Source organism: Serinus canaria, chromosome 2 (genome assembly GCF_022539315.1).
Source record: "Serinus canaria isolate serCan28SL12 chromosome 2, serCan2020, whole genome shotgun sequence".
NCBI classification, from domain to species: domain Eukaryota; kingdom Metazoa; phylum Chordata; class Aves; order Passeriformes; family Fringillidae; genus Serinus; species Serinus canaria.
This window is the reverse complement of record NC_066315.1, coordinates 92,627,189-92,646,127: the sequence shown is the minus strand read 5'-3', so window position 1 is coordinate 92,646,127 and position 18,939 is coordinate 92,627,189. Positions and strand designations below refer to the sequence as shown.

At 38.5% G+C, this 18,939-nt stretch overlaps 1 protein-coding gene across 9 annotated transcripts in view; it reads right to left on the bottom strand.

The window, feature by feature from the left end:
• MBP (myelin basic protein) overlaps positions 1 to 18,939 on the bottom strand; it is a 108,894-nt gene that overhangs the window by 71,504 nt on the left and 18,451 nt on the right. For 8 of the 9 annotated variants that reach the window (XM_050971829.1, XM_009101571.4, XM_018908203.3 and 5 more), the window contains exon 2: positions 11,669 to 11,742. In XM_050971829.1, coding sequence (XP_050827786.1) covers positions 11,669 to 11,719 — 51 coding nt within the window. In that variant the 5' untranslated portion in view covers positions 11,720 to 11,742. Of the gene's footprint in view, positions 1 to 11,668; positions 11,743 to 18,939 lie in introns of those variants that run through there. The other variant, XM_050971834.1, reaches the window with a different exon arrangement.

Sequence of the window (18,939 nt, the reverse complement as noted above, 5' to 3'; positions counted from 1 at the left end):
AATCCTTTCCATATATAGGCTACTTGTGATCTGAAAGTCTAAGTCAAGCAGCTTGAATCAACATGGTACTTCATAATCACTTTAGACCCAGAGACTGCCTTTTTAGCACTGAACAGTGCTAAAAAAGAGGTGGCCAGCTGGAAATACTGAGACATCTTTTAAATTCAATTCCCTAACACTGCAAATGTTACCATTACTCTGCTTAGTCCCATCCTTTGCCTCTAAGACCCCGCAGTTGTAGCTTCTTAAATGATTTACTATAATAAAAGTGGATTATCCTGACAAAGAACTGATTGAGTTACATATAAGCAACAAATATATTCATTTGAAGAGGTTACAGGTAAAAAATATTTGCAGTTATTAAACCAAGTGAATAAGTATAAGCATACAGATAAGCAAACACACTTAATTTGCAATTCTAGTTAGCAAGTTTACAAGCCCTAAAGTCTAGCACTTCCCCTCAAGTGCAGCATTCAAGTAATCATTTCTTACTTCTGAACAATGAAAAATTGTTTTTCTAAAACAGGATTTTGAAAGCTGAAATATTCTTAACCTTCAAAATTCTTGCCCTCAGCTCTTGTCCTGGTAAGAGGTAACTCAACAGATATAAAGGTTCTCCTTGCAAAATCCCAGGGAATAAATCCTTTGAAATAAGGGTTCCTATTTAAAGCTTCTTTCCTATCACCTTGATACTAATAACATTGTAAGAAGCAAGATATGCCAGCACAGACCAGAAATCTTTACTTTAGGGAAGCATCGAGCAATTTCTTTCAAGAAAACAACGTTAGGCTATGAATCATGTTGAGGTTTGAAACTAACAACATTACAGGAGAAGTCCAGACGTCCAGAGCTGTCCCTGAAGTCCCCATTTCCTTAAGTCCCCATTTTCTTAAGGCCACAAGACCCAACTGGGCAGTGCAGCAGCAGAATTGAGAACCGAGCAAGAGACTCGGCCAAGTCTTAGTCAGTGACTGGGACAATTACATGGGACAATTACATGGGACAATTACATGGGACAATTAAATGGGACAATTAAATGGCCATCTGGCTCCAGCACAAAGACAGCAGCTCTGCACCTGCTCCACCAGCCCACGGCTTGCAGCCTGCTTGGTTAAAGCAAACCTATGGGACAAAACCCAGAACAACCTGTCATCTGCTGAGACCAGAGCTCAAAGCTGGGATCAAAGCCAAGGGCCACTGCTCCTGCTGGAGCCATCTCCCTTAGGGGCTACATGCAAGACATGTCGAGAGGGTCCTTCCTGTTCCTTACATACATCATCAGAAATTATCAAAGACATGCAATTTAGTTGATACAAAGTATGTGTGTCAAGCTCTACCGGCTCCCAAAATGCCATAAACCCTTTATTATTCCATAATCAGGTGACTCAACAGCTGCAATAGAATATTACATTATTACAGTATTAACTGCATTATGCTATGGCATTATGAGCCCTGTAAAATCCCAGAGCAGAATCTGATGCCTGGAAGATCTCAGCATCCCTTGCCAAAGGCAGACATATCCCTTGCTCCATTGGTTGTCCTTGTACTTGGAGTTAAAGCCACCAGCCAGGACACCTGTACAATCTGCTGAGAGGGTATGAGAACCCAGAGCTCCCCATCCTGACTGAACATATCCAATAACAGGGATCTTGTGGATCCTTTCCCCCAGCCTCCATAAAACTTTCATTTGTATATGGTTTTATCAATCCTTATAAAGACTATACAGCATAGCATAATATAATAATAATAAAAATTGAAAAATTATAGAAAAAATGCCAGTGGAAAGGAAAAGAAGGCAACAGACAGAAAAGGTATATTGAAGGGACTCCTGAAAGTAGTTCTGTTCCTTCCCTTCCTGAGAAGACTGCAGGAAAGTAGAACATAACATAACACTGAGGTCAAAACAAGAGGAAAAAATTTCAAAGCTAAATTTTTATTAGGTATTTCACCTGTTTTTTTTTCTTCTTGCCAATATTCTTACTTACGTGGCAAGAAATTAATTGAAGCACATATAAAGAAAAACCTTTTATTTTGAATATTTTTTAAAGTACTGTATTGTAGAAAGAAAATACCAACAATAAAATTAGTTTGTCAAGTAAAAGTATCCTAAAGCTGAGTGCTTAGGGTAGCACCTACATGCTAGCAAGTGAAACAAGCATGCTTCACTTAAGCCAATCTGAATGCAATGGATTACAGTGGTTCAGATCCATCTCAAATAAAATATATAACATAGATTTTCTCCAAACACAGATTTGATTCTGAAGAAAACTGGAGATTAGCACCCCACCATAGGAGAAGACCTCCTCTCAGCAAGTTTCTACCAGCAAGTATCCTGCAGCACATGACAAGTTATTTATTTCAGCACAGAAATATAACATTGTGTGCAGCCTTGACCTAGAATCTCATCTCACGTGACCAAGCTCCAGAAATAATGTCACTCATCCCAAACACACTGAGTTTTCTGTGCAATAGTGCACCAAAGACAAAAGAGTTTTTACTTTATGCAGTGGGTTTCACCTACTGCGAGCTTCGAAGCCTCTCCAAGAATATGAAGATAATTTATTTATACTAGTACTACATATCTGTTAAATATATTAAAGATATTTAATTTTAAATCAATACATATTAAGTATTGAAATATATTAAATATATTTCATGACATATAAATATTTCTCAACTGTTACAGGCACTGACTTGAGATTCTGAGTCTCCTGCTCTCATCTCCTCAGATCTTTCATCTTCCAAGTCTCAAAAACCCAGAATTGTCTGGAATTTCAGACAAGAGTCTAAAAGGAAAAAAGTACTGATTATTCAGGCTTTATCGCTGTGTACCATAAGGCAAGTTTCATCTGCAGTAGAAAGCTCTGGCTTAACATGAAGAAAACATTTAGTCTGTAGCTCACAGGGAAGATCAGAATAAACAGACTCCCCAGGGTGAAAAGCTACTGGTGCTGCCTTTTGAAACTAATACAGACAGCACATCTGCAGCCATACAGGGAGAGAAGCACAGCATCAATATTGAAATATACACTTGCATTTATATACAAATATTTTTTAAAATATACACTTGTACTTTTTTCAAAATGGACATGTGCATACTTACACGGATGTGCACAAAAGAAACAAAAGTGGGATTTAAAGTTTTTGCAGTTCCACTTCACACTGACAAATTTTAGCCACATTTCCTCAAAAGGACTACACAGAAGTTCTTGCATTTGATGCATACAACAAATTCTTTAACAGGTACAAGGTACAGATGCAAAAATCCAAAACAACTTAATGTCAAAACAGTATATAAGTGACAATGATAGTTGGTCATAAAAATATCAGAATATTGTTTTGATTTTCAGATTTCAAATATTGACAATGGCACAACTGGATTGCTTTGAAAAGCAAAGTACTGCGGTAGGCTGGGAAGGTTGCAGAAAGTCATATTAAAACATGAAGAGAGAGAACTGGCTTGAAGAGAAAGTAATTATTCTGTGGATATGTGTTGTCAGAAAAGTGCAAATTTTCTCTGTTTTCTTCTATGGTATTCACACCTTCCTGATCAGACTGCCTCTTAGCTGGCCATCTCTTCTCTATTTCTGAGCACTGTTAGCAGCTAAATACTATTTCTAATACCTCAGAAAAATCAAAGCAATGCATTTTGACTGCATCAGAGGTGCTGGCAGAAAATAGCATGCAGGAAGAAACTGGGTGAAAGAAGCAGAAGGAAGATAAAGGAAGGAGCTAGATGGATAAGTTACCTATGACCACAAAACCAAAACAAGAAAAACCCCAAATGACTCCGATTTCAACATCACAGTCTCAATTTTTTTTAATCAAAACATCTCTGGTATATTGGTATTTCCATAATTCATCTGAACACCTCTGCACCACCAAACAGTGAATCCATTCCTGAATCTCTTACACTGAGCAGGAAAATCTGAGGACACAAAAATGGTGACTACTGTTTTGATCAGTGCCTGTTTGAAGACATATCCCATTAGTGACAGACTTGCTAAGATTTCTGGGTCTCTTGGGTCTCTTCAGTGTTTTTTGAGCTGCCTGGAGTTCCAAGCAAGCTGAGTGCCCTCAGGCCTCCCTAAATTCAGCTTTCAATTCTAAAGTCCAGCCACACCACTGAACTTCACTGTGTGGCACTGTGACAAAAATGCAAGATTTCCATTTTTGCCTCTTCTTGATTGCAACTGATGCTCAGAAGTCCCCCTAATCATTCAAGGTAACAGGCATGTAACGTGGCCTTTAGCTTTACGTAAATTTTGATATCTTTAATATCTTTATGGCCACATTCGCTGGATGCTGCACTGAAAGATCAGATTTTTTAAAGAGCAAATCATATCTCAACAGAGTAACATCATATTATTCTGCTTAAATTTTTTTCAATTTCCTTTCACAAAAATCTTTTTTTTTCCTCCCCCAGCAAATGCTACCAAAGTATTTCCATCGACTTAAAGCAGATGGCCTGAAAAAGTTAAATAAAACGGAAAATCATTCCATGGCATTTCTCCTCAAAGTGGAAAAATCCATTTCTGAACTGGAGCTGCAGACAAGTTAAATTTATTCACTATACAAATAGCTCAAATTACTCAAGAAATCCAACTTATGAAGTGCAAAAAGGAGTTACTGTTAGCAATACTTTGCATTGGAAAGCCCTACAACCTTTTCCTTCCAATCTCCATTGCACACTTGTTGAATTTACAAATGAGAGCAAAATTCAACTCAGCCTAATGTGGAACCCCTCTTTCCTTGTGGCAGAATATTTAGCATCTGATATGAGAGTGCTTTGACTTTGCAGTGATGCACAGTGTAAAACTATGCCTTACAACTACCCTCTCTGCACAGTCAGTTGCATTATCAGAAATACACTTGTGAGAAACTGAGAATTAAAACGAAACATGGCTCCAGAACTCTTCCTCACAGCTGCTGCCCAGGAGCATCAAGCACCACTGAATTAGCACTTCGAGGAAAAAGACAAGAACAAACTTTAAAATGCACTTTTAACAGGTTTTAGTACTTTAGTAAGTGCTACAGGGCAGGTTTGCCAGTCACTGTCTTAGACACTGGAGATTCTGCTGTGGTTTGACACCAGACACCCAGAGGTAAAGCTTGGCCATTTCTCTAAAAGGGCGAACACATTTCACCACAACTTATTTTACAGATGTAACTGCATCTTAAGGTAACACATTACTGCAGAAGATTTCTAAGCTCTTCTCAAATACAACCAGGGTCAAAGTAACAAATCAGAATTTTCATCTGACCCAATTTCAGAGGAGGTGATACAACATTACTGCCACAAGCTGATCCACAACCACCACAACAGTAAAAGGTTCCGTGAGGAAGGAGGACACTGCTCCCTTTCAGGATCGCCGTGTCATTTACTGCTTCCTCAAAATTAAAAATATCAACATCTTTCCCTTCATTTTTATGGCATGAAGGTGCCAAAACACTGAACAGCATGTTCTCAGGCTGAAGTATGGGCTGATTACTAGAAAAGTCATCTCAGCAGCTAGAACAGTTCACAGAGAGTTCACAAAGAATGCCTGCTGCATTACACCCCTGTTCTTCCAGCTCCTTGCTAATTTAAGTGGCACTGGCATTAAACTCACTTGACAGGACATTTATCTAGTTCTGCATCAAAGCTAACAAGGAGGGAACTGTACAAAAACATGGCATCTGAAGCACAAGACCTTAAAAAAAGCACAGAGTGCACTTCCCTCTTTTAGCCAGTTCTGCAGGCTGAGGGTGGGAGAAAAAAGCCCAGCACCCTGCCTCCTCCCCAGCCAAAACCACAGCGACTGCACCTCTTCCTTTTACACCCATGCAGGCTTAGCCAACTCAAAACCCAAACCAAGGAGCACCAAGACTTAGCCATTGCATGCAAAACAGAAAAACACGCTTGCAGCTTATTTTATGCAACCATTGCCCACACATTTACTCACTTTTTCACTGAAATACAGATCTAGCGATATACTGCCATGGTTATACAATTCAGGCTGCTCCTTAAACATCAGCAGTGGGTGCTGTGGCAGGGCCAGAACCTGCTCCTCACTCGGACCTGCCTTGCTTCTCACCTTTTATCTTTTCCATCCATTCCTTGCAAGGCAGAACGCTGTACTTTCAGTAGCCTTCACATGCAACAAAGGGAAACATGGAAGTGTAGGAGTATCAGCTTCAATTCAGGTACAATTTATCGTCCTCACAAAATTTCAACGAGCTTGCTATATTTTAGACATGAGAAAGATTCATTGCTGCAGGTACAATTGACTGTACTAAATTCAGCAGCCAAAGAGTTTAATGAACAGTCAAGTATTGAAACACATTCCTTGGATTTAGACACAAGTTGTTCCACAGTAGAACTATTTGCCCGCTGAAACATTAACACAGACCTCTGATACCATGCTGAGTGCTGGTGTTAAGGTTAATTTTTGAGGACAGATGTCACAGCTACTTCATGCTTGGCACTCTCAGAGGTTTCAAACAGTAAGTCATTTCTGTATCATCTCACCAGCAGAAGCACATTAGTGCCTGAAGGCTCCACTCAAGGTCTCCAAGCACTGCTATTAACACAGAATGACACTGCCTCTATCCCAACAAACCATCCAGTCAGACAGCACGAAGGTTAAGAAATGAAATAGGAAGACAGAGAGAACACGTGAGGATTTGCCCAAGGGCAAAGCTAGGTTGATGGTGGAACATGAGGAAAACAGACATCTATCAAATTCAACTGGTGTTGTTGAACCTGACTGCCCAGAACTTCCCTTCGCACCCTTGAAGAAGATTTGCCTCTTCCAAAAGCAGCAGATCCTTGTACCAGGCATACCAGCATAGCCAGACACCAGCTGGCCATAAGGATCCTACACAGCATATCTAACTTGTAAAACTGACTGGTGAAAATGCCCATCAAGTCTCTCACAGAAAACACTGGCACTCTCAACATTTTAAAGGTTTTTTTCTCCTTTTCTCTTGCCTTCAGAAAACATACTGGCTCAAGGAGGAGTGTTTTAATCTATCCATCAAATAGCAAAGGATATACCATAATAGTTCCTGTGCTCTTTTCTGCTTTACAGGAAAGAGTAAAACTCTGAGAAAACCCACAATTACCCTGGAAAATAAAAATAGTGCTATACAACTTTGCTAGGGGAAAAAAAGTGAGAAGGCTTCATGATTAATTTTGTATGGCAATAAGACTATTTATTTTTATTTTTTACAGAAAAGTGTACCCCAGACTTCAAAACCCATACAATCTCTATGTCACATCTCTCAAGCTGTATGTACTAAAAAATAATGAACTTTTATCTTAGAAAAATAATACTTCAGAGCAATTAATTAAGCAAAAAAAAAGTATTTCATCTGCTGTTTTTTTCCTTTTTTGATAATTTATGATGCATACCAAGAGGAAGCACCTGGCAAAAACCACACATACAGCTCAGGCCTGTAAGCAGCCTAAGCCATGAGAGGTAGTGAAAGCTTTTATTCTTGCAGATCTCTGAGCATGTATGAGATGAACAGTGCAACTACCATCGTGTGCCAGTCATCTTAAGAATTTCAACTCCCTTTCACCAGTAAGAGACAGAAAATTTTCAATCAGTGTTAACTGACTGCAGCCTTAGACAGGGTGCTAATTTCACAACATGAGCAAGATAACAGGGGGAAAAAAGAGGAGAGGAAATAGAATCTCCTCTAAAGCAGCACAGAAACTATCTGATTTACTGACACAGGCTCATTGAAGCAATTTAGCTTTAAGTAGTTATGCTGAGATCTCCTTAAACACTGAGAACCAGTCGGTTCATTAAAGTTATATCAAACCAACCACTGCAAAACACATTATAGAATCTAGGTACATAACACAGGACAATCAAAAGCAAGATTTTTCACAGGTTCATTACCCAGCAAGACTTGGTCATTATTAACAGATTATTTTTAGTTCAAATAAAACATTGAATGCCTATTCATCATGATGTCTGTTTTCAGTTTTGGCCTGCAATTACATTTCCCAAGGCTTTTCAGAGCTCAGCACCAGAAGTAGCAATTTAGTTTGGTTCTTTGCTGTTTTTTACAGCACACCCCAGTTACATAAAGGACATGGACTAGGTAGATAATCCCAGCATTTCCACAATCTAACATGTCCCGGGCCTGTATAAATTTCTTGAGCAATCCCTTGCCATGGCAGTGCAGTGGGTTTTGTGTTTCATAACAGGTCACAAGCTTGATTTCCATCTCCCCACAGTACTATGAGACCAGGGAAACCAGGCTACAAGGACCAGGCAGCATTTGGAAGGTGCTGTGGAATAAGTGGGACAATGCCAGAAACCTTCCTTCAAAGCCCTCTTCCTGCATGACATTAAGGGCCAGTTTTGACAGACAGCAGGACAGCTCAAAGATTTTGGGATGGCAGGAATGTGCTGTGCGGAATTCTCTAGTGAGGGGTAGCAGAGAACCGTGCTGTTGTAACACAGGCAGCTTTCGTCATTGCAAAAGAGATTGTGCCACTTGGTAGCACAGTGATGACAAATTAGCACACAGCAACTAGAATGCTGAAGCAGTAAAACTCCACTGTCTATTCTTTTTACTCCTTGACATTCAGCTCAATGAGAAGTTAAAGAAACTCAGGGCAATAAACTCATGACAGCCTACTCATTTTGTTATTGTTGTTCTTGGATATATTTATGTGAAGTTCAAACTCAAGTATTAACAGTAAGAAGAAAGTAAACAAAATAAGTTCTTAAACATTTACTAATGCACTAAGCAGATGCAAAGTCTAGTATCATCAAAGTAAAAGAAAAGATAAAATGCTGAGTTCATTGAGGGATATTTTGTACCTTACAAAACTCTAAAAAAATGCAAATCCACTAAATATACAAGAAAAAAATCCCACAGAAATGTGGTGGTGTATGCTATTGCTGTGAGAAGGATTTTGTAAATACCCCTCCACATTATTTATGTCAAATATTATTAATTTCACAGTATCTCATTATTTATTAAATAATCAATGTAGCTTGCCATATCTATATATCAAGAGGAGAATAATATTTTGAAGGAAGTGTCATAGCATGGGAAGCCATCTTAATGTCTACTGTAAATTTCCGAATTTGAAAGCACATTAGTGTCACCTTAGACAGTTCATGAAGTAATTACTTTCCAGAAGTCCATTTCTAATTGTGTAATTCAAATACACAAATTTACTAAAAGTAAAGTGAAGCTAGATGTCAACTCAGAAAATCACCAAACAACCTCATAGTAATTGCTGGATTAAAGGACATCTACTGGACAGCCAAGAACTGAGACTGCTGCAATTGGCAACAATCTCTCCAATGTCCCTATACATAAAATAGCTTTGTGGAGAAATGGTCTACCAGTCCAGGATCAGTACAGTGGCTGTAAATCTGACCTCAAAGGTTCAAAGAAGCTGTGTAAAATCATGTTTTTCCTTTGGACCTCTAGTTTTGGGAAAGGACTTAAAGTAAACAGCCTGGAGAATGAAAGTAATGAAATTTGGAAAGACCCTTGGTGAGATGTTTGCCTCTTTCTTGCAGTTCTGTTACTAGGAGTGAGGAGAGGCAGATCAGCATTTCCACTGCAGTGTCTGTAAGCCTTCGGCAGGTCTAGAAGATTATTGGAAAACAGTTCTTATCTACAGCAATATTGAACAACAACAAAAAAACCTACTTCAGCTTTGAAAAAAAGAGGGAAAAAAACCCAAAACAAACTGGTTTGGTTAATGCAACCACTAAGAAATTTAATGCTGCCTGAAAGAACTGAATCAAGGTTGACCAACTACAGGGAATCCATAGTAGTGTCTTAACAATATATTTCCTGATTTTAAATATATGGCCTTGTAATTTCTTGTGGCATGATTACTGTTTTAGATAAAGGGAGATCATGCACATCTCTGTGCATAAAGGGAGATTTTTATCAAGCACTGCCAGTTTGAAACTTTAGGGGTTTGTTGTTTTAGTTTTTTGACCCTCTAGGAGGATGAGTGAAGGACAGAAGATATTACTACTAGTAGTAAGTTCCTGCTTCACAAAACAATTTTGGTAAACTAATTTTATTTGGATTGCAGAATCAAGTATTCTCCATGAACTGATTAGGACAAAGAAGGAATTTCAAAGAACTGCAGCAATCCATTTCCTTGTAGTTCTGTCCTATATACCAAGTGCAGACTCACTTTCACCTGACTCTCACACATCACCACAGAATTTGTACCTCTTGCACAGGCCATTACATTTTGAAGAATTGTTAGCTTTTTGAAGCCAGATGCGGCCCACAACTCACCCACCTGCCATCCAGATGTCTCAAACACAGGTGATCCCACAGCAGGAGAGAAGATACAATGTGGTTTTTTAGCCAAATTTTATCCTCAAAGAACAAAGCAGGGGATATTAGGTGCACTGCAGCCCATCAAGCTCTGTAAACTTAATGTATCATACCTGCAGGATCTCACATGCTTACTCAGAAAGGATCAAAATATTTGGCTAAATGTTTCTGTTCGGTGCATTTGACTTTTCTGCACAACTGAGTTTTCTAAAGGGCAAGTCTGCAAGGCCAGGCACCACAAGACAGCAACTTGGGATTCATACTTTGTACTCAAAGTGAAACTTTGGGCCTCAAAAGGATTTTGCAAAATACTGCCCCAACACAAAACAAAACTATATGTAGCCAGCTGCCCTCTGTTCCTGCTGCTTTCTCCCTATTCCTTCCAGTGTGACTATGCACTTTCCTAAAGGAGATGGCAAGGAACTAATAACTGTATGAGTTCTAGTTTGTACACCTTTTGGGGATAGCTGATAATCTGCCACTGCAAAGCAAAATACCCACATTGCTCCAGATAAAGCCCAGAACTACCTGTTTACAGCTCAAGTCCAATGCACAGGGCCATAGCTTTATACAGTGTGGGCTTAGCCTGCAAACTATTATTTTTGGATGAGGATGTGTGGAGGGAAGATAGCAATAGCTAGCAACAAGCAATGGGGTTTTTTTTACTTTTAAATATATATAGAAAGATGTTCTGTTTTAAGATGTGTGAAATCTCTTCTGGTACAACATAGAAAAACAAATAAACAAGATATTATCAGAAGGCAAACAGAATACCACATTATGTGCAGAATACACAACAGTGTCAGCAGATGCTTAGGAATCAAATACTAACTTTTAATGAACATTTTGACAGTTCCCTTTTTTTTCCCCCCTAGGGAGAAGATTTTTAAAGCTGCATTTCCTTGGATTGACACTCTTGTCCTTAAAAATCCTCTTATTTTACCTACTTTTTCATGGTGTCTTTCTTACAGATGAAGCCAATTTTATTGCCCAAATGAAAAACTGTCACCACACAGGAATATAACTCGGCTCACTGACTCTTAAAAAAGATACTCTCCAGTATCATGATTCTAAGTCCCTTTCATTTATTACCACCATGACTGAGAAGATTAATATCAACTGTGGATCAAACATCACATCTCTCACTAAATCCAGCACAACAAAATCTTCATTTGGCCACATCTCATAGGACACTCTTTTAAAAACACGATCACTTTGCAGTGTAAACTACAAAACAGTAATGATAACAGTGATCTGGTAAACAACTACTGTCCTAAAAAAACCCCGTGTTTTACAGAATACATATCTCCCAAGTGGCTCTCTCTCTTCCATTTTCTACACTCACCTTGGCTGACTTCTCTGTGCTGTGCTCTCGTTTTCCTACATGGTTCCCCATGATGGATCACCAAACTTTAAATTCTGAAAAGATAAAAACAAAACAACATTTTTGAAACCAATAAATTTGTAAAGAAATACAAATATGACACATAACAAAGAAATTTTTCACATTCAATGAGAATTTTTACAATTCAAGATAAAATCTGTGAAAGATCCTAAGGAAACAAAAAAAAAACCATGCTTCTCTGGTCTATTTTGCACATTTAAGCAACAGCAGAAAGCTTTCCTGCTTCTATTAAAAAAAAAAAAAGACATAACAGAGAAGGAAAAAAAATGTTCTTTTTGAGATTTGCACATAAAACAAAAATAGATTAGAAATTAGGTAGAGGCCCTGTCTTTCGATACCATGTTTTTAATAACAAACAGTGCAGTACATATCAAATAATTTGTTACTATAAACTTCCATAAAAATTCAAGTAAGTTCTTTTGAATTCACATTTACCACTATATAAACAGCAATTAGTGAAAAAGGCACCACACTAACTGCCAACAATTTGCTGTGGAGGTTAGAACATGTGAGTTGTTTACAGCTCCCACTTTCATGATGAGCACCTAAGAAAGTAATGCCAACTCTTTCTTTGTTATTTTCTGGCTCATCCTGCCGTATCTCAGCTTAACAGAGTTTATGCAGGTTAAACAACAACATGCAAATTTCAGCTTTTAGAGCACACTCATGGTTGTGCCACATATTTCTTGTCATAGAAGCAGGTGTCTGCTTAGGACCTGGCAGCTGCTGCCTTCAGATGATTTGAATGCAGCGCATCACAGCATTTAGAGTCATGAGACTTAAAATTACATGCATGACTTAAAATTACAAGCATGAAAGCAATATTACATGCATAAAGCAATAGGCTGCACAAACTCATATATTGTTATAACCCCAGCTACACACTGATTTGTGTACAAAAGGATTCTAAAGACAAAAACTTTGCTTTTGACAAAGTACACATCTGTGATGGGCAGTCATAAGTAATCAATCTAATTCTGTATCTCTACTTCAACTTTTGGAGAGATTTATAGATTTATTTACACACACACTTTACCACCCCACCCAACCCCCAGTGATAAATTTCAAATTTTGAGGGTCTACAGTGCTTATTTGGCAATTCACTGAATTCAGCTTGCTCTAAGTTCCATGTTATCACTGTATCCAGTTAAATAAGTCCTTACAAAAATTCATTTCCAAGGTCTCACAAAATTAAAATTGAAAAACATCCAAACTCAGTAAGTGCACTCAAGATAGAATTTATTGCTAAATTGAAAACAGATTTTTTTAAACCAGCACTATCTATTGCAAAAAGATTAAAAAACCCACAAAAACCAAAAACCAAAAAGCCCTGTACTTTCCAACTGTGAGGTCAGCAATATCAATTCACCCATTTTTGACATTCTAAAATTTTTGAAGGAAAAATACAAATAAATTCATATACACTGGGTTTCAGACCTGAATTTCCTCAAACTGGCCTTTGCTCTACAAATTATGAGCATCAGCTCATTCCTCATCACCTGCTTCCCAACATAAGGAAAGCAGAGGAGAATACAAAACTGTAAGACATGTCTACAGCAAAATATAAAAGCAAATGTTCTAAATGTTATTCTTCCACTCATTTATCAAAAAAAAAAAAACTATCAAAGTTGGTCTATAACACACACAGGTCGAAGTACACAGATGATGAAGCCAACACAACACTTGCAGATCTGTGATCCTGTCCTCCTGCCTCCCTGTAGCCTCCCTCATGTTTTTGGAGTAACACTCCAGAAACAACAACCCTGTATCCATAAAACACTCCATAAACACTCACAGCTAGAATTTACTTTATTTTTTTTTTCATGCACAAATAAATGCAGATGCTTGGAAAGAAGTTAGTTACAGGTAACTGCTATTAATTCCTCACTTTTCAGCCAAAGGGACAAAAGCAACCAGCCACTAGCAAGGGTATCCTAAATGTTATAGATTTCTTCATACTACCTATTAAACAGTGAAATCTAAGTAATCCTTTGGCAAAAAAAGGATTCCAAGCATCTGACATGAATTATGAAAGGAATTGTATGGTGCCAACTGTTCTGCAGATATCTGATTAGGAAGTAAAACCATACCTACATGCAAGCACTTATAGCAACAGTGACTTAATTTTTCACTTCAGCCTCAAGCAGAAATCCACCTTACTTGACTAAAAACTGAGCACACAGGTTGTTTTCACTTCAGGATGAAACACTGAGACTTAAACACTGACTTTGGTTCTTACTGTCCGGAAGGAAACCACACTGCAGAGTTTCTACCTGAGCCAATCTTTATGCAATGAGTTGAGTCACTGACCTCAATGGGGTTACTCACTTTTACAATCTTTGTAGGAACTTGCAGCCAACTATTCTAAACATCTCAGCTAGAAAAATATCCATATTTTCTTTTTAGTCACCTTCATAATGTACAGGTTGCCAGACTAAGCAGCTCTGTATCAACTGAAGACACAGCTTCTTACACTTCCTAAAAATATCCATCAACTGAACAACACTCTCTGCAGAGGAATCCATGGATGATTCAGCACTGATGAACAGCCAGAAGAGCAGTCATGGTGCTCCAAGCAATGAAGAAACAGAAGTACTGTGGAAATGCAATACCTTCCTTGAATCTCACATGAATCACACCTAGCCATAAGCTGCCAAAACACGCCTGCACGTGGAATCGAGCTTATGACCCCAGCAGCACTGGCCAACAAGCTTCCTAGTGAAACTCTGCAAGTTTTGTAAATCCTATGAGATGACAAATTTTGCACATGAGCTTGAGTCACAAATGAGAGGGGACACCTCCCATGCCTGCAGTGGACAGAGTTACATCACCAGCTCCCCTACAAAACTCCCCACCGAGAGTTCCTGGTTCCACATTAAAAACATCTGAGAGGCTCAGAAAATTAACGGCCACACGAGTAAACTGATTTAACAGAACTGAAAGTTGAAAACACTTCTGCTACCTAAAAACTCTTTAGGGTGAAGCGAGTGAATTGGGGCAGGCAGTTGTGAGCCGCCACTGCAGGTGCCACCAGAGCCATCCAGCTGCCTCAGCACTATGCCACAACCACCTACTGATCTGAATCAGCTCTGCTGCCATGACCTGGCACTTCCCAATCCATGACTGATACAGCAGTAGCTCCACCTATGCCAGCTGCTTTGAGTAATTCCAAAAAACAGCCATGGGATTCTGCCTGGGGAAATGAAATTAAGCATCTCCTCCCATCAATTCACCTTCTTACAGAGTTAGCCCAACAGATAACCTGTTGGTTGATGGAAGCCCAGACCAAGCAGCTTTCCCACTCTCTTCAGAGCAGGAACCCATATTCCAACTCACAACAACTACAGAAATGCTGGTGCCTTACACAGGGAGAAAAACTTCTATTTCCAAAACTCAAAAAAAGAGATGGAAAAACTGTTCTACACAATACATACCTGTAATAATACACTTAGGTTGGCATTATGTAATTTATCTGAGCAGTTGATTAAAAACAGGGGTTTAGAAACATATATCATTGTAGCGGATTTTAGCCCATTCAAGTCTGACTGTTGATTTTTGCAGCTAAACAAGTCATTCTAGTCATCTCCCCATACACACCCACTGCCCTACAAAAAAGTTTATGATTTAGAATTTTCACTGAAAGTCAGAAAAACACTTCTCCAAACCTTCTGAATATAAGAAGAAATGCAATGGCATTACTTTCTGCAGGTTATGCAGTTTCAACTGCAAAATAGCATTTTCTTACTCCCAGGAGCCTGAAAAAAGTTCACCCATGTAGTTATCAGACTTTACATAAGTAATATTGTAATTGAGGAGTCAAAACAGGCTGTATGCCGATCCACATGCAGCACTTTTATTGAACATTAATGGTTACTTCAAAATAAAAAGCATAAACTACTGAATGTGTATCACACGATGCCGAAAATGGATTTTAAAATATGATCTTACCTCTTCCCACACGTTAATTATGACTCAACAGAACTACATGTAATAATAAAGGTATGCAAGAACTTACATATTTACAGGTATCAGAACATAATTACTACCTTGTCTAGGAATACGTATTCATCACAGACTGATGTTGGGTAATAGTGCAGAGCTACGAGTGCTCCTAGCCTTACTCACACATGGGAAGGGTAACCATAGAATATAAAAATATTTGAGGAATTTACCTAAAACTTCCTGCTAAATTCATAACTATTCTTATGCAAGTAAATATGACATTTCACTACTATATACAGATCTTATCAGGAAAAAAAAAAGGGTGATTTGGTGATTTCTTTTAAGAAATGTGCAAGTTCTTTCTAATTCTGATAGACTCCTAGTGTAAACCCTTACCCAAGGTTTTGTGGTATTTTTGTTGCCTTTTTTTTTTTGTTTGTTTGGTTTGGTTTGGTTTTTGGGTTTTTTTTGTGTTTGTTTGGTTTTTTGTTTGTTTGTGGTAGTGTCAGGTCCTGGTTACAGAGCTTCCTGGGAAGCAAGCTGACACATTGCACAGCAGGGGCTGCCAGCTAGATAGAAATCTCTGAGTGGTTTTTTAGGCTCCCAGTGTGATACACACCTTTCCAAGGAAGCCTTTCACTTCATCTTCTTTCAAAACAAGACTGAGGCACTGGGCATGCCTCATCTGTTTCTTCAGAATTCCCTCATCATGGTAACCAAATATTCCAACTCACCAAGAAAGAAAACCTCCAGCAGGCACGAATGAGTGACCTGCAGCTAAATCCATTAGCAGCCACAGTCAGACTCTTCACAGACAGATGTGAGCGACCAACTTTAGTTACCTTTAGTTACCAGGTAACTAAAGTAACCCTCCCCATGGACAAACTGCTCCACAGGAATCCCACCCTCTTAATTCAACTGTTAAATCATTTCATAAAATACAGTGCCTTAAATGCCTTACAAGGTTAATTGTTATTTAAAGCAGATATAATTTTTCATTCTTGTGAAAGAGTGCAATACTTCCTAAATCAAACTTTATTTCACTTTTGACTTCCACAATGATATTTCTCTGAAAGAAAAACACATTATTCCAGACATGTTTCCATCATGAATTATTAAAACCAATATTTCAGTGGTGACCATAGCCTATAAATCAGAGAAGTCAACAGGAGTTTAGTACTTACAGATGTATTTAATCATGCTAGTACAGTGTCTTGCAAATCACAGTCCTGACCTATCTAAATATCACAGCAATTTTGATGTTTACAGATGTTTACAGATAACTGCATGTACCTTAGCAAGGACACTAGGCCTAGAAAACCACTCCTCTGCGAGACTGGCCAAGTTCTGAAACACTTTTACCTGAGAAAGTACTCCCCAGTGCTAACACAGTTGCTCAGTAATTCATACACACTTCATGTACCATTACAAAGGACACCAAAATTATTTAACCTTCTCTAAAATTTTCTGCAACACTATGGCACATGAGAAAGGCTACAACAGTGAGCAATATATTTTACAGAATATTACAATATATTTACAATATATTTTTCACAGAATATATTCTATTTTCACAGAATATATTCTGTGAAAAAATGTTGTTGCAAACTGTTTCCTAAAATTGCCATAGGGTAAGCATCCTGCTTAAAGACATCCAAGGTTTAAGATGTTTCTTGACTGTTTTGATTACCATTTTCCTCTGTTGCCAACAAGAAGGATTTTGCATATTATCTTTTACAAAAGCATGTGATTTCCAGGAATCTCACCTCAGCACACTGAGCATAGTCCAAACTTGATTCTAGACTACTGATGTGAGATTACAATGAATTGCTAAGCCACACTTATTTTCTGTTGCACAGGTTTTTCTTGCTTTTCTGTCCTTTCTTCCTTCAACCCACTCCACTCTCCTTGCTAGAGCACCATTCACCCTGTCCATTAAGAAAAAAAAGATTTCTCAACAGGGCTCTTCTGCTTCCCAAATGGAAAAATGCTCCCCTAGGGTCATGTGGCACGTGCTGGTACCCACACTCATACATGCAAACAGAAATCATCAATGACCACAATCACTCGGCCTTAGCCACATGTTTACTGTTTGTCTTCAAAACACCAAGATTAGCAAAGCCCTGTGAACTCTGTGCCAATCCACCTGCAGAGTCATAAGGAAATTTCCTTATCACCTCCAGTGCACCTGAGGAGGGAGCCAGGTAGGACCCCAAAGGCCTGGGGCAAGGTACAGATGCAGCCAGCACGTTTGAGCTCCGTCCCCTCTGCCTGCTGCACTTCTGCCTCTGTACCTACAACTGGGTCTTGACTAAACGTGGATTTCCTGGTAAGCACTCTGTGACTTTGCTGAGATACTTGTGCCTCTCAGCTATTCCCAGTCTAGGGAACAGAGAGGGCCACACATACACCTCCCTCGAACATATGTATCAAAAGGAAAATGGTGCCCTCCTATGAAACTAAGACTGATGTGTCTGTTTTTATCTCAGTCACTAATATGAAAATGTTCACTTGCTACATGCTGTCTTTTATGCACAGCACCTCAACAAAATAAGCTGGGTGTTGTTATTTTCTTTTTCATATAGGTCTATGTCTGCATGGCATACAATACCTTGGAGCTAGGACCAATTTTTCCCAGCTTTCTAGAAAGGCTCAGACACATATTCATTGATTATTTTTTTCAGTACCTACGTGCTCCAGAGGCAAAATAATTTGATAGTACAATGAAATACATTATCTCATGGGAAAAAAAAAGAAAAGAAAAAAAAAATAAAAAGGGACAGAGAAAGTTAGAAAGTTTAAGAATTGAGGCATATCCTAGCTTCATTCTATGCATTTATAAGATATGCAGTAGACTCCTAAGACCAGTGCTTTCCACCGTCATGGTTTCTACAGTACCATATTTCCTTCAGGAATACACCTCCACAGCTGTGAACCTCAACATTCAGCCTCAGTGAGTCAATAACTAAAAGTAAGACATTTGTCCTAGATTCTTATGTAGTTTTGAAAAATAGGAAACACCACACAAGAATATACAACCCAAGTGCAGTATTAACCAGGAGAATGAAAAAAAGAACAAAATTCATATTCAAATCATGGAGCATTTCAGAATTTTTAAAGTAACAATCTTAGCAGTACCAGAGGACAAACATAAAAGTAACTGAGAATTATACAGATAATTATAATTGTTTGTTACTGGAAGACTTTCAGTTTCTGAGATTAAGGTGCTCTGAAAACAGACAAGACCTAGCACCTCTATTCTGATAAAC